We start from the raw sequence: 22,886 nt of genomic DNA on the forward strand, positions 1-22,886 counted from the left end.
GAAGAATTTTGTGGGGAAAGAGACACGCCAACAATTAAAATGAACTAATTATTTCATGAAAGAGCATACAGAATAAAACGGTAGAGGGGAAAGCACGGCAGGGGTAAAACCTCTAAGGTTTTGGGAAGTCAGGGAATGCAACCAAAAAGTTGGAACTTGAAAGACGAAAACTGTTGGAGACAAGCGGAGGGGGGCGTACTCTCAGGAAAGAGACATAAATACACAACCATCAAAGAGCCGTAAGTGTCTGGAAAACTCCAAGTACTTCAGTGTTACTGGAGTGGATAGTGAGAGGCAGACTGGGGACTTATGGGGCCGGAGGCTGGATACTGGTAAGGAGTAGCTCAGGGGAGGCGTAACAAGAGTCTGAACTAGTGTTGTGGCAAGAGCGATTAAGCTGTAAGAATGGATCTAGTGACATTAAGGAAGCAGAAGCAATAGCACTTACCAAATGAAGGAAGTAGGGGCTGGGGAGTGCGGCAGGCAACGATACCATTTACTGGACAAAGAATAAAGACAAGTGAAGAGATAAAGGGAAGTGTTAGTGGCATATATGAATGTGTGGGTAGGGGAGCAAAGCGGAAAGGAGCTCAGACGTGGGCATGTTAGCATGGAGCTCAGGGAGAAAATGGAGTCCCCATCAGTTATTTGGTGTCATCATCGCAGATGTAGCAGTAGAACGAACAAATATGATGAGACCATATACGGTGGAATCTAGAACTTAGACAGTTAAGACTAAGGAAAGGGAGTTGTGAATGGAGACTGAGAAGAACTGGGCAGAGAGGTGAAGACAGAACCTAGGAAAGAAAAATGACAGAAATCAAGAAAGGATGAGTTTGCAGAAAAAGGTCAATGGTGACAAATACTGCAAAGACTACAAAGAGAAGAGATCATTTTGACAAGTAGGTTCTAGAGACCACAGGAGGTACAGTTTTCATGGAGCAATGAGGACAGAGACCAAACTGCAGTCAAGAAGTCGCTGAGAGAGTGATAAAGTCAAACTATTCTAGAAGTGTGGTTGAGAAAAGAGGGTCGACAGGGAAAAGCATAACTACAGAATGGCATTTTCTTCCTTTAAGTTGGGAAAGACTTGAGTATGTTTATATACTGAGGAGAAAAAGCCAATGTCATGCAAGAAGTTAAAAACAGAACATGGAGAGAAGAGAGCGGATGAAACAGGGTTTCTTAGGAGGAAGGAGGATTGGGGGCCAGGGAGAGTTTTGGATCAATTCACCTTGAACAGGCAGAGACATCTTGCCCCTGCAGCGGTAAAGAAGAAGAGAGATGGACAGAAGTGTAGGTATCTGTGTGTGGATGGGCAGGGAGTGAATGCGAGGTGGCTGGCATTTCCTTTGTGAACTAGGAAGCAAGATTGCCTGAGAGAAGTGGGCTAAGAAGGGGTGGCAGGCTGAAGGAGAGTGAGGGTATGGCACAGGTGAGCACAGGTGAGAAAATTGTTGTACAGTGACTGAGGATACGGATGGATATGTTTACCGTGACTTTATTGTGTAATGATTTGTGACCGTTCTAGGAGAACAGTTCTTAACTGGGGGGTAATTTTGCCTATGCCCCCAGGAGAAATTGGGCAGTGTCTACAGGCATTTTTGATGGTCACAATTGGGGACAGAGAAGATGGGGGCAGAGGTGTGCTACTGGTATCCAGTGAGTAGAGGCCAAGGATGCTGCTAAACATCGTACAATGCACAGGACCGTCTTCACAACAAAGAATTACCCAGCCCCAAATGTCAATAATGCCAAGACTGAGAAATCCTGCTCCAGGAGAGGAGGTGGTGGAGAACCAGATGAAGTTATAGCTAGGATTTGTGCTATGCAAGCAGAGCAGAAGAATAAGCAAGGGGTCATGTGCAGACAGTACAGCCACTGAAGTGAAGCACAATGGGATTTGGGTTAGAAGGAAGGACATGATATCAGAAAACTAACAGGCAACACTTAGAAAACCTGAAAAGTCGGGATGCCCAGGGGGCTCAGTTGGTTAAGCATCTGACTCTTTATTTCAGCTCAGGTCACGATCTCATGGTTCATGAGATCGAGCCCTGCAACGGGCTCTGTCCTGACAGTGGAAAGACTGCTTGGGATTCTCTCTCTCTCTCTCTCTCTCTGCTCCTCCCCCACTTGCTCTCACTCCCTCTCAAAATAAATAAACTTAAAAAAAAAGGGGGGGGTGAACAGGTGGCTCAGTCAGTTAAGCATCTGACTCTCGATTTCAGCTCAGGTTGTGATCTCACGAGTAAGATCAAGCCCCGAGTCAGCATGGAACCTGCGTGAGATTCTCTCTCCCTCTGCCCCTCCCTGGCTCACATGAGTGCATGTGCTCTCTCTCTCAAAATAAATAAATAAACTTTAAATAAAATATCTGATTACGATACAAGCTGGCACTTCTCTCAGTAACGAATGGACTCCATCAGAGTCCTGAAAGGGCACAATGCGCCATCTCTTTCACCTGTCCTTCACAAGCTCCTTTGTAGAGTTCCAGTTTCTTCAACAGGTCTTCATTTTCTGCCTCACACTCAGCCATCTTCTTTTGGTAATATTCCAGAAGCTCCTGAGAAGGGCAGAGGACAGCCAGACGATCTTGTGTGGAAGGCAAGGGAGTTGACTCCACCGAATCCAAGAAAGACTTTCCCTTCCAGTTGGTGGGACCACTGAAGCCACAGGCAACATCATGTTTGGAGGCAGTTGTCAGCCTATGTGACATTACAAAGGGCATGTTCATTAAACTGTGGGGACGTTTATGAGACATTATAATTTCTTAAATAAAAAAGGGGTTTATGTTCTTAAAGTGCTAGAAGCAAGGTGCTCATAAACCTTCAAAGTTTAATGTTTCAGGTTAGTGACAAATCTTGTGAACTGGTTTCCAAGTATTAAAGGCTTAAAGATAGATTCAAAATACATGTTAGAGGGATAAAAAGATCATTTAGAAAAATGAAACATCACCCAAGTAAGACCAGGTAGTAACAGAAAATGTAATGCTCTTAAGATGCATAGCAACGGAACACTATACACTGTAGTAAAACTGCTACTCCTCTTGTCCTAGAGAAACTCATGCACATATATACAAGCTGACATGTAAGAAAATGTTTATAATGACATTGTTTGTAATAATAAAAATGGTAAACCTTCCATCCATTCAATAGGATAATGGATAAATTGTGGTATATTCATATAAATGGAACATTATTCAAAGTTATTGAAACTGTGAATTAGAGATACTCAAATATTACTGAATCACCCAAACAGTATTAAATGGAAAAATGTATGGAGATGCGTATATAGAAGGCACTGCCATTTGTTTAAGATTATAATTTGCAAGATGAAACTGTTCTTAGGAACAAGCATGTAAGTGGCAAACTTATTAAGAAAGGGAATGATAAATATAAGATTCAGGATTAGAAAATAGGCTAGTTAGTGAGCACACAATCATATTAGCATCAGAGACATCTGAATTACACAGACCAAGACTAGACCAGATCAAAGGTTAATCAAAGGCAAGACAAGAAGTTTAGCAAGTAAGAGCCTTCAGCTAAAAAAATGAAAGTTGGAAAACAAATAGCCCAGAAGTGGAGAAACCCTGTGAAAATTAATCCAGTTTGGCTAAATCTCTACAATTTACAACATAACAAAATACACAGCAGTGTGGAGAAACTTTATACCGGAAGCCCAGAGTTGTAGGCTGTGAAGGTCATGGTCAACACCTTTAATAAGTGAGCATGTACAGAAGAGATATTAAAATTTACTTTCAGCTATCAGGAAGGAAAAAAAACTTAGTATTTTCTCAATCACTAAAAGCTCATGACAGAAATACTCTTTTACTTAATGTTTCATGTTTTCAAAGGAAGTTTTATTTATAACAACTCTGGGAAATAGGCTAGTAGATGAACTAAGAGGTACTTCTGAGATTCTGCAGTGGGGAGCGATGGCCACAAGGATGAGATGTATCTATTGTGTAGCAAGTTAATAGCAGAACCGGAATTAAAAGTCCCCTGTTTGTATGCTGATTGTTCCCTCTGTCGTCCAGCATCCACACGTACTATACCAGGCTCACTCAAACTGCCTGCATTCTGGTATGAACATTTAATATGTCCTAGTTTTTAATGTTTATTTATTTATTTTAAGAGAGAGAAAGAGAGAGAGAGAGAGAGAGAGAGGGAGAGAGGGAGAGAGGGAGAGAGAGAAAGTGCAAGCGGGGAAGGGGCAGAGAGAGAAGGAGAGAACCCCAAGCAGACGTTGCGCTGCCAGCATGGAGCCTGATGTGGGTCGTGAGATCATGCCCTGAGCTAAAATTAAGAGTCAGACGCTTAACCAACTGAGCCAGGCACCCTTAATATGTCCTAGTTTTTAATCCGAAAAATATATAGTAAGAATAGAGAAATGAGGTCTAACATAGTTTAAATCCAGAGTTTGGAAATACACTTCTAAAACCCTTCTAGTTCCCAAGTTAACTTGCACTTAAGGCTACAGAAGTCTTGATTCTTTAACAAGTCAAAAATAAACAAATGGCTTACTTTCTGGAGACAGGGGTTCGTGTTGGGGTAAAGTTCATTCTGTCCTTTTCACACCTGTCAAACACACAAAAATTCAGAATGATGGGTCAGGAACAGAAAAAAACAGTATAAGATGGGATGCACAGACTCATTCCCTCTCCACCATCATCAGATGCACCTGTTGGTGAGAACGTGCTGTCCTAAAATGTAGGACTCTTGGGGTGCCTGGCTGGCTTAGACAGAAGAGCATGTGACTCTTGATCTCAGGGTTGTGAGTTTGAGTCCCATCTTGGGTGTGGAGATTACTAAAAACAAACAAAACAAAAATAACAACAACAAAAACCAGCTTAAAAATAAATAAAAAATAAATAAAATATAGCACTCTTTAAAGTTGTTCCAAATCTTGAAAATCTGACTTTGAATTTTCATAAGGCATTCATTGTTCTTATTTTCAAATAAAATCAGAATGGACAAGCACACACAAAAGAAAAGCCTCCTTGGGGCGCCTGGGTGGCGCAGTCAGTTAAGCGTCCGACTTCAGCCAGGTCACGATCTCGCGGTCCGGGAGTTCGAGCCCCGCGTCAGGCTCTGGGCTGATGGCTCAGAGCCTGGAGCCTGTTTCCGATTCTGTGTCTCCCTCTCTCTCTGCCCCTCCCCCGTTCATGCTCTGTCTCTCTCTGTCCCAAAAATAAATAAACGTTGAAAAAAAAAAAAAAATTTAAAAAAAAAAAAGAAAAGCCTCCTTTATATGAAGGCTGTCTGCAACAATGCAAAACAAATTTACAATCCTTTTGCTGAAATAGAAGAGAGATTCAGAAAAATTTTTGACAAGTAAGGGACAGTATGGGAATTAAGGTAGAGGACTAGTTATGCTAAATTTAAAATAAATACAAAGCCACTGACATTTTATCCTTCTTTGGTGTTCTTTATCCATTGTTTTATCTTAGAGAAAGAAAAAACTACTTACAAAAGTTCATTTACAATCTCCATTCCCATTGCTAATACAGACCTTGGGTTCCTCTATTTGAACAACCTTATCATAGAAATTTTCACGAAGATAACCTCACAGTCATGTTCTCTGAAAAAGGGAGGAGAGGAGAAAGGGGGAGAGAAAAAGGGAAAGAGACCGAGAGGAGGAAGGGGAAGAGGGATGGAGGGAGGGGAGAGGAGAATTTATTTTATTAACTTTAGAGAAAACTGTCTTATTGAGCATGCTTTGTCAACCCATTTGATTTTGAGCAAGATGATGTAATATTCTGCTCATGTACTTTTAGGGTGTGGGCAGAGGGAGAGGGAGAAAGAGACTATTAAGCCCAATGTGGGGCTCCATCCCATGACCCTGAGATCATGACCTGAGCCAAAATCAAGAGTTAGATGCTCTATCAACTGAGCCATACAGGCGCCCCTGTTCCTGTGCTCTTCAATTGGCATACATCTGTTTATAATCTTCAGTTCTTTGGAGAAGAATTTTGTGAAAAATTGTGAAAAGAGATAATCACTCTTGTTAATTCTGTGTGCCATTTTCTCGCTCAGAACCCAGAGTGCCCCTGCTTCTCCTCCTTGAAACCTTTCTTCATTTGGCTTCTAGGATACCACATGTTCCTGGTTTTCTTTCTTCCTCACTGGTCATTAATTTTCAGTCACTGCTAGTTCTTCCTCATCTTTCTCTAGACTTATTGCCTTGGTGACCACAGAAAGTGTCAGTTTTCAAATACCATCTACACATTAATGGTTTTCAAATTTCTCCCTCCAGCGCTGGCTCTGCCCTCGACTCCTCTCATGCCTATCTGACTGCCTATTCCATATCTCCATTTAGATGTCGTACAGGTCTCTCAGGCTTAACGTGTCCAAAACCAAGCTCCTGCTAAATAAATACCTACCATCCAAAGCTGCTCTTCTCTCAGAATTCTACCTTCCAGTAATTACTACCTCCATCTTGCCAGTTGCTTATGACAAAAAACTCGGTTGGAGAAACTTTACTCCTCTCCTTGTCTTATATGCTACACTTGATCCCTGTGAGCAAATCCTATTGGCTTTACCATCCAAATACCTAGAATCTGACAATCACTCATGCCAATACTGCCCTGGTCCAATGCACTACAACCTCTTGCTTGGATGACTACAACAGCCTCTTCAACTGGTGTCTTTGCTTCTGCTTTTAGAGCAGCCCCCCACAGTCTATTCTCAACATAGCAGTTAGAGTGATTATTTAAAATATAATTCAAACCACAAAGCTCCTCTTCTCAAAAGCCTCCAAGCTGTTTTGTTTTAGTCAGAGAACCAACATCTTTAAAATGGTTTACAAAGTCCTACATGGTCCAACTACCCCAGTACTTCTGTGACCCCACCTACTACTCTCCCCCTGCTCACTGCTCCAACAACACCAGGCTCTGCTGTTCCTGAAACGTGCCAAATGTTTACTTCACACTTCACGTTTCTACTGTATTTATGATGTTCTTCTCCCATTCATTTATACGGCTTGTTCCCACTGCTTGAGGGTCCTGATGTCACCTTCTTGGTGAGTCTCCTCTGACCACTCTGGCATCCCCTTACCGACCTTCTCTGCTTTACTTCATCACCATCTGATACATTTTACTTATTGACTCCCCACACTGGATCGTGGAAACTCACTAAGGGCAGGGATTTTTTATCTCTTGTTTTCACTGCTAAATCCCCAGTCACTAAAAACAGTGCCTGGTTCAGTAGATGCTCAGTAAATTTTTTAAAAAATCCTCAATATGAATTTGAAAGACTCTGTTCAACATCTTCTTCTACTGGTCAGTCTACCCAGTTTAGCTAGAATACTGGTTTCTGTCTGTCATTCCATTAGCTTTCTTCTACCAACCAACCCTTCAAATATACCATCTCTTTTTCTCACTCTCTCCTTTAAAAACATTTTTTAAGTTTATTTATTTATTTTGAGAGAGACAGAGACAGCGTGAGTAGGGGAGGAGCAGAGAAAGAGAGAATCTCAAGCAGGCTCCGCACTGTCTGCAGAGTCCAATGCAGGGCTCGAACTCAGAAACTGTGAGATCATGACCTGAGCCAAAACCAGGAATCGGAGGCTTAACTGACTGAGCCACCCAGGCACCCCTCTCACTCTCTCCTTTAAAATGACTACTCACCTCCTTCCACAAAACTTCTCCAAGTCGGGCCAATTTGTCTTTTGTAAAAAATAACCTAGAAAATAGAAATGGTAATTGGGTTGGTATAGTAGGATTATGGGTAACATTTTTTTTTTTTAAACAGCTTTATTGAGATAGAGTAATTCACATTCCATAAAAGTCATTCATGTAAAGTATATAATTCAGGGGTGTCAGGGTTGGTCAGTCAGTTAAGCGTCTGACTTCGGCTCGGGTCATGATCTCGCAGTTCGTGAGTTCGAGCCCCACGTCAGGCTCTGTGCTGACAGCTCAAAGCCTGGAGCCTGCTTCAGATTCTGTGTCTCCTTCTCTCTCTGCCCCTCCCCTGCTTGTACTCTCTCTCTCTCAAAAATAAATAGTTTAAAAAAATCTTTAAAGTATATAATGCAATGCTTTCAGTATGTTCAGATATGTGTAAGCATCACAATTACAGAACATTTTCATCACTTCAAGAAGTCCTCTACCCTTTAGCCATCACCCCTGTGCCCCCCTCCCCTTAAACTCTAAGCAACCACTGATCTACTTTGTGCTTCTATAGATCTCCCTATTTTGGACTTCCATAGGAATGAGATCATATAGTATGTGGTCCTTTGCGGTTGGCTAGTACTGTTCTCTCTCACTTAGCATAATGTTTTCAAGGTTCATCTGTGCTGTAGCGTGTATTAGTACTTCATTCTTTAATATGGCCAAAGAATATCCCATTTTATGAATCCAGGTGACATCTTAAAGAGGAGTGCCACTGTTCTAAAACTATTTAAGAGTAACTTGGAACGCTTTTTTTTTAAATAATCTTGACACATTTTATTTGTTTTATAAAGTAAAAGTAAAGCCAACATGGGCTCAAACCCACAACCCCAAGATCAAGAGCTGCACACTCTACCAAATGAGCCAGCCAGGCCCTGCCACGCTGCCCCCCCCCCCCCCCCGCCCCCAAGTAACCTGGAACTTTAAGAGAGTCCTCCCACAACCCGTAACCTCTCTTCCCCCTCTGAGTCAGCGACTGTCCTCACTCCTGTTTCACATCTACAAAAAGTTATCTATATTCACATCTCATTTAGTTTTATTCTCTCACAATCTGACTTCTACTACAACATCTGAACTGGTTATTCTTCTTGGTCACGAGACATCCAAATGAATAAATTTAACTGCTTTCTTGGTTTCCCACCCTCCATCCAACAAGTCACTCCTTGCTTTGCATACTTAATTTGACAGTGTTGACCACCTTTTCAAAAAATATTGGGAGTTGAGAGCTTGGGCTCTAAAGTTAAACAAACTTGGGTTTAAGTATAAGCTCTGTCCCTTATTAGCTGTGTAACAAGACCTGTTATTTAACCTCACTACATTTCAGTTACTTATTAAAGAGGGGGAGGGGCGCCTGGGTGGCGCAGTCGGTTAAGCGTCCGACTTCAGCCAGGTCACGATCTCGCGGTCCGTGAGTTCGAGCCCCGCGTCAGGCTCTGGGCTGATGGCTCGGAGCCTGGAGCCTGTTTCCGATTCTGTGTCTCCCTCTCTCTCTGCCCCTCCCCCGTTCATGCTCTGTCTCTCTCTGTCCCAAAAATAAATAAACGTTGAAAAAAAAAAATTAAAAAAAAAAAGAGGGGGAAATTAGGGGTGCCTTGGTGGCCCAGTCAGTTGAGCATCCAGCTTCAGCTCAGGTCATAATCTCACAGTTCTTGAGTTTGAGCCCCACACTGTGCTCTGAGTTGACAGTGTGCAGCCTGCCTGGGATTCTTTCTCTCCCTCTCTCTGCCCCTACCCCACTTGCTCTTTTTCTCTCAAAATAAAATAAACTTAAAAAAAAAAAAAGGGGGATAATAGGGGAGCCTGGGTGGCTCAGTTGGTTGAGGGTCCAACTTCAGCTCAGTTCATGATCTCATGGTTCTTGAGTTTGAGCCCCGTGTCAAGCTCACAACTGTAAGCACAGAGCCTGCTTCGGATCCTCTGTCCCCATTCCTCTCTGCTCCTGCCTCTCTCTCAAAAAATAATAAACACTTAAAAAAGGAAGATGGGGAAAATAGCATATATCATAGGTTGGTGTGAGAATTAAATAATGAATAAAAAGGATGAACAGTGACACATAAGTGCTCAATAAATGGAGATTATTTTTTACTGAAAATTTTCCTTTCTTGGTTCAAAAGGTTCTGTCTTCAACTTTCTTTGCTATTTCCTCTATCCATTTCTGTGGGAACATCATTATCCCCACTGCGTTTATGATTACCTCTATTATTTAAAACACTACCTGGCAGAGTAACTAACAATTACTTACTGAATGAACAAATGACATCTTTCAATATCCTGGTCTGAATGTCCAATATGTAATGGACATTTTCACCTATATGTCCCACTGGAGTTTGAAATGTCTAACTTAAAAAAGTTTAACTTAAAAAAAAATCACTCAAGTCACGTATGTTTTAGCACCTCAAAGCGAATTCAGCATCTCATAAGCAACCTGGACTTTAAAATTAACATTCATTATTTCATTACTCCTTCTCTTGACCTTCATCCAACCATATGAAAATCCCATATAGTCTCTCTGGGCAATCACCATGTTTATTCAGGATCTCCATATCTTCTTCCCAGCTCTACTATAATGGCTTAACTGTTCTACCCACCCCTTGTCTCCCTTGGACCATATTCTTTTGTTTTTTAAGTTTATTTATTTTGAGAGAGAAAGAGAACCAGGTAGGGACAGAGAAGGAGGGAGAGAGAGAGCATCCCATGCAGGCTCCATGCTGTCAGCACAGAGCCCAACATGGGGCCAATCTCACGAATGTGAGATCATGACTTGTGAAATCGTGACACAAGCATAAGTCGAGAGTTGGATGCTTGAGTGACTGAGCTAACCAGGCACCCCTTTGCACCATATTCTTAAAAGTCATAATATTCATCAGTTGCTCCTCATAGCCTAACGCATTAAATCAAACTCAGCCTAGATGTCATGGCTCTCTATCTAAGGACCAAACCTATCTCCCCTAATTTCCCTCTCTTCCCCTAAAATACTCCCGTTGCAGATAACTTTCTTGCCTCCATGCCTTTGTCGGTGAGCTTCCCTCCAGCTGGAACATACATCAATCCACCCCCACCCTTCCCCTCTTCACTTAATGAAATCCAGTTAGTACCTGAAAACTAACTACCTCCATCTCTTTCCAGAGTCTCTCGATCCAAATTGATCTATCAAAATGATGTAGCTGCAAAAGAACACCATCTGTAATTCTCTAAAAGTTAACGTAATAGAGTTCTTTGTTGCTATAATTTCTCTCATGGCAGGGTATGTTCCTTGCAGATAGAAAATGGGCATTACTCATTATAGTATCTCCCAAAAGATCAATATAGATAAATTAATGGGTTTCAGTTAGCTTCTACTCCTCTCTCTGTGATATCCTCATTTAAGTGGTTTTTTTTGTTTTTTAATACAGCCTGTTTACTTAAAATTAAATCTTGATTAGTACTGTGACATTTATTTTATTTACCCCCATAACAACTCGGTTAACTACTTTTATTATACTTTAATCTACAAATGAGGAAATTGAGGGTTAGACTATTGTGGGATGAGGGAATACCGGAGCGCATTTCCAGGACACCAAATTCTACACTCTTTTTTATATTTCATCCTGCTGTTGACTCCCTCATGTTTATGGCTCCCCAATCCTCCAGCACCCTCAAAATATTTCACTTTGCACATCCTAACTTCCTTCTTCCGGGACCCGCACTTACTTCTCTCTCACCAGATTTTTTCTAGCCCAAGGCCCGTTCCCCCACTCCTGCATCCCAAACCCAAAACTCTGTACTCACGCCACACTAAACCTCCGAGTCAGAAACCCGCAACCGAAAAACAAAACTTAAATCCGGTAGCTTTGCAGCGCCACTGAGCGTGCACGAAATCGGTCCAATCGCCCACGAGTTTACACGGCCCTTTGGATTGTGCGCCAATAGGAAGGCTATTCACACAGAGGCGCGCCCCATTCCCGCCCTTCCTCGCTTCGCGTCTAACCGCGCAGAGATAGCCGGGAAATGTAGTTTTACTTCAGCACGCAGCTTCCCTAGTGGAGGATGTTAATGGATTGCAACCCAGTTCATCCCAGTACTGGTAGTGTGGTGTTTGGGGTCAGAACGCACTAATTCTGGGCACTCCCAGTTTAAACTTGTTCAACTACTTTGTTTTCATAAAAAATCATGCAGAAACGCGATGCATAATCATGCAATGGATACAGGATTATTATGTGTTGCAATTTACAAGCTTATATCAAGGTGAAGATTCTAAGAAGATAATTTCTCCAATGACCTGGTGGCCTAGGGTCAAGATAGAACCTGTGGTTCAATTTCTACCGTCAGAGAGTTATGTATATAAATACTACTATTTTTATCAGCAGACACTGCTTCCTTTTCCTGAAATATGTGAGAAACTGGCTTTAATAATGTAAGCTAATTCAAAACTCAATTGCAGTCTCATCTTTCCAGAAGAACAAACAGTAGGAGTAGGGGGAAAGGCACTTCAGCCTCTGAGCTGTCACTACTGCTATGAAAAAGCTGGGACTCTTTGCTGTATAAGACTTAAGGATGTCCAGAAGGAATTTGATATCTCCTAAATTTACTTTTTTCTGTCTTGTGATTTTTCTCTATTAGTTACACCAAAAATCAGTATTTTTGTGTCTCTTTTGGCCCTTACATTTTTTTATTATTTTATTTAATTTTAAAGTTTATTTTTTTATTTTGGGAGAGAGGGAGAGAATCCCAAGTAAGCTCTGCACGGTCAGCACAGAACTGGATGAGGGGCTCCCACAAACTGTGAGATGATGACCTGAGCCAAAATCAAGAGTTGGGTGCTCAATTGACTGAGCCACCCAGGTGCCCTCCCTTATATATATATTTTAAGCAAAATCGTGGTCATCTTATCTTCAGACTGATTCTTAAATACATATCATCTTATTAATTGCTACTCTGTGTCTCATCATCTTTCACTTGGATTACTACAATAGGTTTCCAACTGGTGTTTTTCCCTTCTCCAATCCATTCTACAAAAGGTGATTATTTTTTTTAAAGCACATTTCTGGACATGTCACATTCCTGTTCATAAACTTTTGGTGACTCCCCAAAGAGTAGAGAATAAGTCCAGAGAGTGATATGGCATTCAAATACTGACATAACCTGATCCTACTTATCTCATTATATAATAAATAACTTATTTTCTGAATGTAGCATGGACTTCCCAGGTTTGGCTCATACCCTTCCTTTTATGTGGATTGATCTTTTCCATGAATCTTAACCTATAAAATCCCTACCAAGGCCAATACAAATACCATCTCCTTTATTAGAAGTAATCCCTTGTGCTTTGATATTCATTTAGCAATTTGTCATTGTATTTTGATAGCATAGCTTCTGTTAAAATGTCATCAGTCTTGAGCCCTTCTCTGACTACACTATCCCCCCTTACCACCCTTCCGCTCCCTACCTTCTGTACTTTTTAAAAAGATCTTATCAGCACCTAAAATAATATATATTTGCTTGTGCTCATTATTTTATCTCCCCTTGCCACTAGAATGTAAGCTCTGTCTTTTTATTGTTGTTCATGTTATATATGCAGAATGAATCTAGGAGAGTGCCTGGCACTTAGCAGATGCTCAAAAGTTGTTGCCAAATGAATGAATGCATATATAATATAACATTCTTCCCCACAGGTGTGTTTCCTCTCTTTATTAGATTGCTCTTCTTCCATTCTATATCAAGGTTGAAGTGTCATCATTCATTCACATGTCAAAGGGTTATTCTCAACCCTCCCTCTCTCACAACCACCCAATGTCAGATTGATTTTTTTAAAAAAACACTCTGGTTGCAGAGGATCAATTAAGGATAATGCTTGAAGATCTGGGAGGCTGCCGTGGTAATTCACGGAAATGCCTAACTAAACAAGGGAGGCAAAAATGGAAATATGAAGAGGAAAATGGGAAATATTTAAAAGTTCCAATTGACTGGGTGGCTCAGTAGGTTAAGCATCTGACTTCAGCTCAGGTTGTGAACTCGCAGTTTGTGGGTTTGAGCCCATGTCAGGGTCTGTGCTAACAGCTCGGAACCTGGAGCCTGCTTCAGATTCTGTGTCTCCCTCTCTCTCTGTTTCTCTCTCTCTCTCTCTCTCTCTCTCTCAAAAATAAATAAAGATAAAAAAAAAAAAGTTCCAGGGCGCCTGGGTGGCTCAGTTGGTTAAGCGTCTGACTTCGGGTCAGGTCATGATCTCCCAGTTTGTGAGTTTGAGCCCCGCGTCAGGCTCTGTGCTGAGAGCTCAGAGCCTAGAGTCTGCTCCGGAGTCTGTCTCCCTCTCTCTTTCTGCCCCTCCCCTGCTCTCACTCTGTCTCTCTCTCTCTCAAGAAAATAAATAAACATTTTTAAAAAAGTTCCAATCAACTGGATCCAGGACAGGGAGATTAGCTGGAGTAGGTGACATTAATCAGAGTGGGAAATACAAGGGACCTAGCTGGCTCAGTCGGTAGACAGTGTGACTCTTGTTCTCGGAGTTGTGAGATTGAGCCCCACGTTGGATGCAGAGATTAGTTAAAAATAAAACCTTAAAAAAGAATGGGAAATACAAGAGGAAGAGTATATATGAGTATATATGGAGGCTATGAGAAAGGCAAACCTGAGAAACTCTTACTTGGTATATTCTCCCGCCCTGGGACTTTACTTTCCTACTCAGTTTAATTCTGTGGTGCATAACATTGTTACTGCTGGCAATCTCATCTCTTTGTCTTTCTGTTGTAATGGCACTACACTTTATTTTATTTTATTTATTTATTTATTTATTTATTTATTTATTTATTTATGTAGGCTAATGTGGGGCTTGAACTCACTGACACTGAGATCAAGACAGGAGCTGAGACCAAGAGTCAGATGTTTAACCCACCACCAAGGTTCCACCCAGGGGCCCCAATTCCTGTACTTTAGATTATTCTTAGCTTTTGCCTTCTATGTGTGCTCCTGGGGAACAGTCTCCCATTTATGGGAAATGATATCACTATAAAGTTATGGTCTCTAACCTTAGTGAAACCCTCAGAAGTGAAGAACAACACTTCTCAAGAAACATTTGCTCTTTCTCCTTATTTCCACAGGAGCCATTTTGGGTATTCACAATTTGCTTTAAACCCTTAAGGGAGCCCTCCCAGTATCTTTGTCTTTCTTTCCCAAGGTAATCAACTGCCTTAACTTCGTGCCTTCTCACCCACTTACTTACCATCACTGTACTTGTATTTACCTCTTTTCCTCTGCTTCAGAGGAACGGGTGTCCCTGCTCTTATCATGCTCATTTCTTTTGCTTCTTTAGGGACTTTGGTTTTTCTCTTACTATCTTCAGCCTCCAATTCTCCATTAGTTCTTCCTTCTCAGCACTGAGGCCCACTCATGTATACTAGCTTGTGAAGGTATTCTTTGGTTCTCCTTCAGTAACTTCCATGTTTCCATACCCAACCTTTCCTCCACAGCCAAGGACATTGAGTCCATGCTTGGCTCCTTTTCTTCATCTCCCATTCACTTCCCAACTCACTCGAAACTGGATTTTGACTCCATAACTTTATTGAAATTGCTCTATGATCTATTAATTGCTAAACTGAATGATCACATCTTGTCGTATCTCATTCTTTCTGGCATTTTATACTGCTGCAAATTTTCACCTTTTCTTCAAATTTTACCTTCTTGACAAACTATGAAAACCCTCTCAAATCACTCTCACCATTCATTCTTAGCATCACATGCTGGTTTTTCTTTTTATGGTGAAAGAACTATTACCTTCCTGGAAAAATTAACTTTTATTAGCTCAACACAGATAACTGAAAAGTAAACTTCTGGTTTCTCTTATTTGTGTAGGAACCATGGACTTCATAACAATAATACATATCAAAGAAAGAATAAATATAACTGAAGCATATATTTGGTATGCTTCCCATCCTCATTTAATGCTAAATTTAAGAAATAATAGCGTTTGCCCTCTGAGAAATCACAGAAAAATAGACAATGCACATACAAACACACTAAAGGAAATAGGAGTACTTAAAAACTATGTACCTGTCCAGGGAGCCTACACCAGGAAAACAAATAACTAGTACCCATGTTTTAATTTTGAAAAATCACAGGGCAGAGAGAAGATAGAAGACTGGCATTTATCATTTCCTTTCCAGTTTATTATTTGTATTTTTATTGTCATGTGTAGGTTGGTACACAGTAGTGAACAAGGTCTGTGTTATCTGTCCTCTATGAAGGCATCTGCGACATAGAAAATTATTGATAAAGTCCTTGACATAAATTTGAGTGAACCCAAACCAAATATGAGAAAATACCTCACCTAGTTTTTTTTGTTTGGTTTGTTTGTTTGTTTGTTTGGAATATGGCATTTGACTTTGTTCTTGAATTCACCTAGTTTGTTAAGGTAGAAGCTCTTGATACGTTACTTTACAAATTATGCAAATATTTTGGCAAAAACAGATTTAGAGATTCAAATGAGATTCAAATGATTAAAGTTTAAAAAAAAAACTTTAATGTTTGTTTAATTTTGAGAGAGAGAGAGAGAGAGCACACAAGTTGGGGAGAGGCAGAGAGAGAGAGAGAGGGAGACACAGAATCTGAAGCGGGCTCCAGGCCAGAGCCCGACATGGGACTCGAACTCACAAGCCGTGAGATCATGACCTGAGCAGAAGCTAGATGTTTAACTGACTGAGCCACCCAGGGGCCCCTAAAATGTTTCTTCTTCCTTTACCATAACATTAATAAGGAGATAATCATTTGAAATATTGCATTTAAAAATCTTTTAGATCACTTTGCCTACCAGAGCCATTGAAAGTGATATAAAACAGAGCCTTGTGGGGTGCCTGGGTGGCTCAGTCGGTTAAGCGGCCGACTTCGGCTCAGGTCATGATCTCACGGTCCATGAGTTCGAGCCCCGCGTCAGGCACTGTGCTGACAGCTCAGAGCCTGGAGCCTGTTTCAGATTCTGTGTCTCCCTCTCTCTGACCCTCCCCCGTTCATGCTCTGTCTCTCTCTGTCTCAAAAATAAATAAACGTTAAAAAAAATTAAAAAAAAAAAAACCAGAGCCTTGTATGTTATTTCCAATTCTTATGAAATGCTGCCATGCATTATTGAATTAATCCTTTCCTTTATAACTTCCTTTTATATATCTTAATGTTTAAATGAAATATCTTTTAGTCTCTATGTTAAAAATTCTGGTATAAATGTAGCCTCTATTTTATTTTTAAAGGATTTTCTTTTCTTTTTTTTAAATGTGTGTTCTTTTTTTTTAATTTTTTTAATGTTTTTATTTATTTTTGAGACAGAGAGAGACAGAGCATGAACGGGGGAGGGTCAGAGAGAGGGAGACACAGAAGTGGAAACAGGCTCCAGGCTCTGAGCTGTCAGCACAGAGCCCGACGCGGGGCTCGAACTCACAGACCGCGAGATCATGACCTGAGCCGAAGTCGGCCGTTTAACCGACTGAGCCACCCAGGCGCCCCTTAAATGTGTATTCTTGAGAGAGAGAGAGGCAGAGAGCAAACAGGGGAGGAGCAGAGAGAGGAAGACAGAATCCCAAGAAGGTTCCATGCTGTCAGCACAGAGCCCCATGTGGGGCTCAAACTCACAAACTGTGAGATTATGACCTGAGCTGAAACCAAGAGTTGGATGCTTAACTGACTGAGCCACCGATGTGCCCCTACATGTAGCCTCTTAACCAAAGTTCTTCTATATGTGATTTCTTTTTCTTCTCCTAGAATATAATTTCTTCTCCCAGAATACACACTAATTAAATTTTATTATTGGCTTCACTACTGCCTTAGAGTTCCACAGTTTTTGAAAAAATTTTAAACTTTGACGTATTCTTCATATGTAATTGATGATTTTTATTTTATCTCTTCTTCAAGACTAGTGAAAATATGTGCACCTAAAATGCAGGTCTACAGAAATTACTTGTAAATTATCACTATTTTCCTCCCTTAATTAAGGTATCAACAACTACTTTCCAATCAGATTATTTGAACATTCATAGTCTATGTCTATCTTCCCTCAAAGTACCCACAGCTTGTTTGCCTGAGATATTAGCATTATTTATTTGAATATGACTTATATTTATATGACCTTTAATGGATTCTTAATCATGTATTCTTTTGTACTCAGCAGATAATGGATTGTTGTAAGGCAAGGCACAAGATTATCAATAAATTTAGGTGCACTGTAAATTGTTCTGTTCAGCAGTAAAACCATGTATATCCTTCAAAGAACACCTTGTAATTGCTTCTAAAATAATATAATTTGTGGCACCTGACTGACTTAGTTGGTAGAGCACACAACTCTTGATCTCAGGGTTGTGAGTTTGAGCCCCATGTTGGGGGGTACACTCGTTCTTCCCCACTTGTCTCTCTCTCTCTCTCAAAAGCAAATAAACATTTAAAAAAAATTTAAAAGAAACATTTTAAATCATAGCTTTTCAACCTTTAGAGTTCATAAAAATTGAATCTCTTCCTCCTATACTGATTTGTCCCTGTGGACTACTTAGAGTCTGTCTGCTCAAAACCCATGTAAAAATGTGTCTTTTTAAAAAATGTTTATTTTTGAGAGACAGACAGAGAGAGAGACAGAGAGAGTGCGCGAGCCTGAATGAGGGAGGGGCAGAGAGAGGGAGACACAGAATCTGAAGCAGGCTCCAGGTTCTGAGTTATCAGCACAGAGCTTGATGCCGAGCTCGAACTCATGGACTGTGACATCATCAGTCCCCAAAGTGTGGTCAACAGATCCTTATTTGTCCTCAGGCCAATGTTGGTCCCTGAAGTATCTTCTGAAGGTCTGGAAGTCAAAATTATTTTCATATTAACATTAAAATGCTATTTGCCTTCTTTTTTTTATTAAAAATTTTTTTAATGTTTTATTTATTTTTGAGAGAGAGAGAGAGGGGGGGGGGGAGAGAGAGAGGGAGAGAAAGAGAATTCCAACCAGACTCCACACTTAGCACTGAGCCCGATGCAGGGCCCAAACTCATGAACTGTGAAATCATTACCTGGGCTGATGTCGGATTCTCAACCGACTGAGCCACCCAGGCACCCTGTTTTTGTTTGTTTTGTTTTGTTTTGTTTTTGTCATTGACATTTGCACTGCAAAAGCAGTGGTGGCTAAAACTACTGGTTCCTCAGCATGAATCATGGCAGTAACACCAAACTGTACTTGTAGTCATTGTTTTCACGACACACACTAATGGTTTGAGAAGAAAAAAAGCCAGTTTCATTTAAATATGCCCATGATGGGGGTGTGGGGGTGGCTCAGTCGGATGAGTGCCCAACTCTTGATTTTGGCTCAGGTTTATCAGTTCCAGTCCTACATCAGGCTCTGTGCTGACAGCGTGGAGCCTGCTGGGATTCTCTCTCTCCCTCTCTCTCCCTTCCTCTCCCCCATGCTCTCTCTCTCTCTCTTTTTCTGTCTAAATAAACTTAAAAAAAAAAAAAGAATGCCCATGATGAAGCAGTAAAAATGATTAGTTTTAGTAAACTGTGACTCTTGAACATGTTTTTTTAATAGTCTATGTGATGAAGTAGGAAGTACACATAAAGAAAGCAGTTCTACTATGTACAGAAGCAGGAAGGTTTTCTCAAGGAGAAGCACTTATGAGCTTAATTAGTCACATTTTTCATGTAACACCAGAAGGCCAAACAGATAAACCATGGCTATTTAGATCTAGGTAGTTGACAGACATTTTCTTGAAAATGAACAATGTGAGCCCATTTATTCAGTGGAAACTGATGGTATTTGTTGACAATGAAAATCTGAGCTATAAGTGAAAATCATTATTTTGGAAAACTTGTTTCTGTTGCTCTCAGTTTGACAGCCTCTCAATTTTCTGAGAACATCAATGGTAATATTGCTATGATTTTTTTATATTATATAATTATGTGCATCAACATTAGGAAGATCTATATAACTCAGTTATAATATTGAAATAATATTATCAAGATGACCAATGCATGATGTTACAAAATCATGACTGAGTAAAAAATCCATTCAAGGACAATGTTGACTACCATTTTAATGTAACAGAGTACAAAAAGTTCATTGGTAAAGTTTTAGATTCCATATTGCTAACCTTTAAGAAATTACAATTATCAGGGTGCCTGGGTGGCTCAGTTGGTTGACTCTTGATTTTGGCTCAGGTCATGATCTCACAGTTTGTGGAATTGAGCCCTGCATTGGGTCTGCACTGAGTGTGGACCCTGCTTGGGATTCCCACTCTCTCTCTCCCCACCCCCCCCTCCCGCCCCTCTCCCCTGCTTGCATGCTCTCTCTAAAATGAAAAAAAAAAAAAAAAAAAAAAAAGGAAAAAGTAACTACAATTATCTGAAAGGGCTAAATATTGAAAAAATACTATTTCCTTTCCAACTACATATCTGTGTGATGCTGGATTCTTTCCCATATATTTCAACCCAAACAATATATCACAAAAGATTTAATACAGAAACAGGTATGAGAATCCAGCTTGGTCTTACTAAGCCAAACATTAAAAAGTTTTTCAAAAAATGTAAACTCAAGCCACTTTTATCACTAAATTCCTTTTAGAAAAAAAAATATATATTAACATGTGTGATGGTTAATTTTATGTGTCACCTTGGAGGGTTTTTTTTGGATGAGGTTAACATTTAATCAATAAACTGTGAGTCAAGCAGATTTTTCTTCATAGTGGGTGGGTCTCATTTAATCAACACAAATAGAACACAAATAGAAAGCTTGAATAGAACACAAATCCAGCCTCCCCAAGCTAGATGGAATTCTCCTGCAGAGCGCCTTCAGAATTTATCTGAACCATCTTCTTTCTTGGGTTTCCAGCCTGCTAGTCATTGGAGTGGAACATCAACTTTCCTAAGACTCCAGCCTGCTAGCCCACACTGCAGATTTTGGACTTGCCGGCCTCCATAATTGTGTGAGCTAATTCCTCATTTTCTCTCTCTCTATCTCTCTCCATTCTATTGGTCTTGTTTCTCTGGAGAAAGCTGATTAATACAACATGTAAGGGGTTTATTATTTATTATTATTATTATTTTTAACAGTCTACTTACTTAGAGAGAGAGTGCTCACATGTGAGATGGGGGAGAGAAGGAGAAAGAGGGAATCCCAAGCAAGCTCCATACTGTCAGTGCAGAGCCTGACACAGGGCTCGATCCCACAAACTGCGAGATCATGACTTAACCTGAGATCAAGAGTCAGATGCTTAACTAACTGAGCTACCTAGGTGCCTGGTTCTCAATAATTTTTAAGAGTACAAAATGGTCCCGAGACCAAAAAGTTTGAGAACCACTGGTAGAAAGTATATTTGAAACGAAATAGTCTTTCCTTACAAATTTAGTAATTTTTAATTTTGGCTCTCAGCAACTTGCCTTCCTTCAATTAGTCTGAATTTACGAAGTTTTATTACGTTTTTCAATAAATTCAGAGATCACAGCCTAGCTAGATGATTATCAGAGTTGGATATTCATTTTATCCTATTCTAGCACCAACGACAGCAAATTTTGTATAAAACATAATTTTTTAATATTATTTAATTTTTTTCTCAAAAGTTTTTAAGAATAGCTTAACTACTGAAAACAGCACCTGTAAACTACAGCTATACCTAACTGTTCTGCCCTGAGACCCGAGCACTATTGACAGTCAATATTAACATACTATGTGCAGAAAGCCCTCATTAGAGCTGATTAACCACGGGCAAAGTAATGTTGAAAAAGAAAACCAAAGATGGAGGCATCACAATTCCAGAATTCAAGCTATATTATAAAGCTGTAATCATCAAGACAGTATGGTACTGGCACAAAAAAACAGACAAATAGATCAATGGAACAGAATAGAGAACACAGAAATGGATCCACAAACATATGGGCAACTAATCTTTGACAAAGCAGGAAAGAATATCCAATGGAATAAAGACAGTGTCTTCACCAAATGGTGTTGGGAGAACTGGACAGCGACATGCAGAAAAATGAACCTGGACCACTTTGCTACACCATACACAAAAATAAACTCAAAGTGGATGAAAGAGCTAAAACGTAAAACAGGAAGCCATCAAAATCCTATAGGAGAAAACAGGCAACAACCTCTTGCAGCTTGGCCGCAGCAACTTCTTGCTTGACATGTCTCCAGAGGCAAGGGAAACAAAAGCAAAAATGAACTTCTGGGACCTCATCAAGAGAAATAGCTTCTGCATAGTGAAGGAAACAATCAGCAAAACTAAAGTTTTAGTTTAGCAAAACTAAAAGGCAACTGAGAGAATGGGAAAAGATGTTTGCAAATGAGATATCAGAAAAAGGGTGACTATCCAAAATCTATAAAGAATTGTCAAACTCAACACCCAGAAAACAAATAGTCCAGTGAAGAAATGGGCAAAAACCATGAATAGACATTTTTTCAAAGAAGACATCCAGATGGCTAACAGACACATGAAAAAATGCTCAACATCGTATCATCAGGGAAATACAAATGAAAACCACAATGAGATACCGCCTCACACCTGTCAGAATGGCTAAAATTAACAACTCAGGAAACAACCGATATTGGTGAGGATGCAGAGAAAGAGGAACCCTTTTGCACTGTTGGTGGGAATGCAAACTGGTGCAGTCACTCTGGAAAATAGTATGGAGGTTCCTCAAAAAATTAAAAACAGAACTACCCTACGACCCAGCAATTGCACTACTAGTTATTTATCCAAAGAATACAAAAATGCTGATTTGAAGGGACACATGTACTCCAATGTTTATGGCAGCACTATCGACAGTAGCCAAAGTATGGAAAGAGCCTTTGTTATGTAACATCGACTGATGAATGGATAAAGACCACACACACACACACACACACACACACACACACACACACACGATGGAATATTACTTGATGATCAAAAAGAATGGAATGAAATCTTGACATTTGCAACAATGTGGATGGAACTAGAGTGTATTATGTTAAGCAAAATAAGTCAGAGAAAGACAAATATACAATTTCACTCGTGTGGAATTTAAGAAACAAAACAGATGAATATAGGGAAAGGGAAGCAAAAATAAGATAGAAACAGAGAGGGAAACAAACCATAAGAAACTTTTACAATAGTGATTCTCAAAGGGATGGGTATGAGGGGTGAGGGTGGGTGATACTCCTGGAGGGGAGGATTAGAATCTCATGTGGGTAAAACTGGATAAGTTTTTTCCATCCCCAGTAGAGATATTCACTGTGTTTCTCTTATAGACTCAC

At 40.2% G+C, this 22,886-nt stretch overlaps 1 protein-coding gene across 5 annotated transcripts in view; it reads right to left on the reverse strand.

Annotated features, from left to right (window-relative positions):
• Window positions 1-11,561, reverse strand: part of CCDC77 (coiled-coil domain containing 77) — a 31,234-nt gene extending 19,673 nt beyond the window's left edge. Inside the window, exons 1-6 of one of the 5 annotated variants that reach the window (XM_045463653.1) lie at window positions 11,438-11,495; window positions 10,765-10,833; window positions 7,628-7,682; window positions 5,512-5,580; window positions 4,524-4,577; window positions 2,462-2,705 (exon numbers count right to left, since the gene is read on the reverse strand). In XM_045463653.1, coding sequence (XP_045319609.1) covers window positions 2,462-2,705; window positions 4,524-4,561 — 282 coding nt within the window. In that variant the 5' untranslated portion in view covers window positions 4,562-4,577; window positions 5,512-5,580; window positions 7,628-7,682; window positions 10,765-10,833; window positions 11,438-11,495. Of the gene's footprint in view, window positions 1-2,461; window positions 2,706-4,523; window positions 4,578-4,680; window positions 4,815-5,511; window positions 5,581-7,627; window positions 7,683-10,764; window positions 10,834-11,437 lie in introns of those variants that run through there. The other 4 variants (XM_045463652.1, XM_045463650.1, XM_045463649.1 and 1 more) reach the window with 4 other exon arrangements.
• Between the last annotated feature and the right edge of the window lie 11,325 nt (window positions 11,562-22,886).

This window comes from Leopardus geoffroyi, chromosome B4 (assembly GCF_018350155.1).
Source record: "Leopardus geoffroyi isolate Oge1 chromosome B4, O.geoffroyi_Oge1_pat1.0, whole genome shotgun sequence".
In the NCBI taxonomy this organism is placed as follows: domain Eukaryota; kingdom Metazoa; phylum Chordata; class Mammalia; order Carnivora; family Felidae; genus Leopardus; species Leopardus geoffroyi.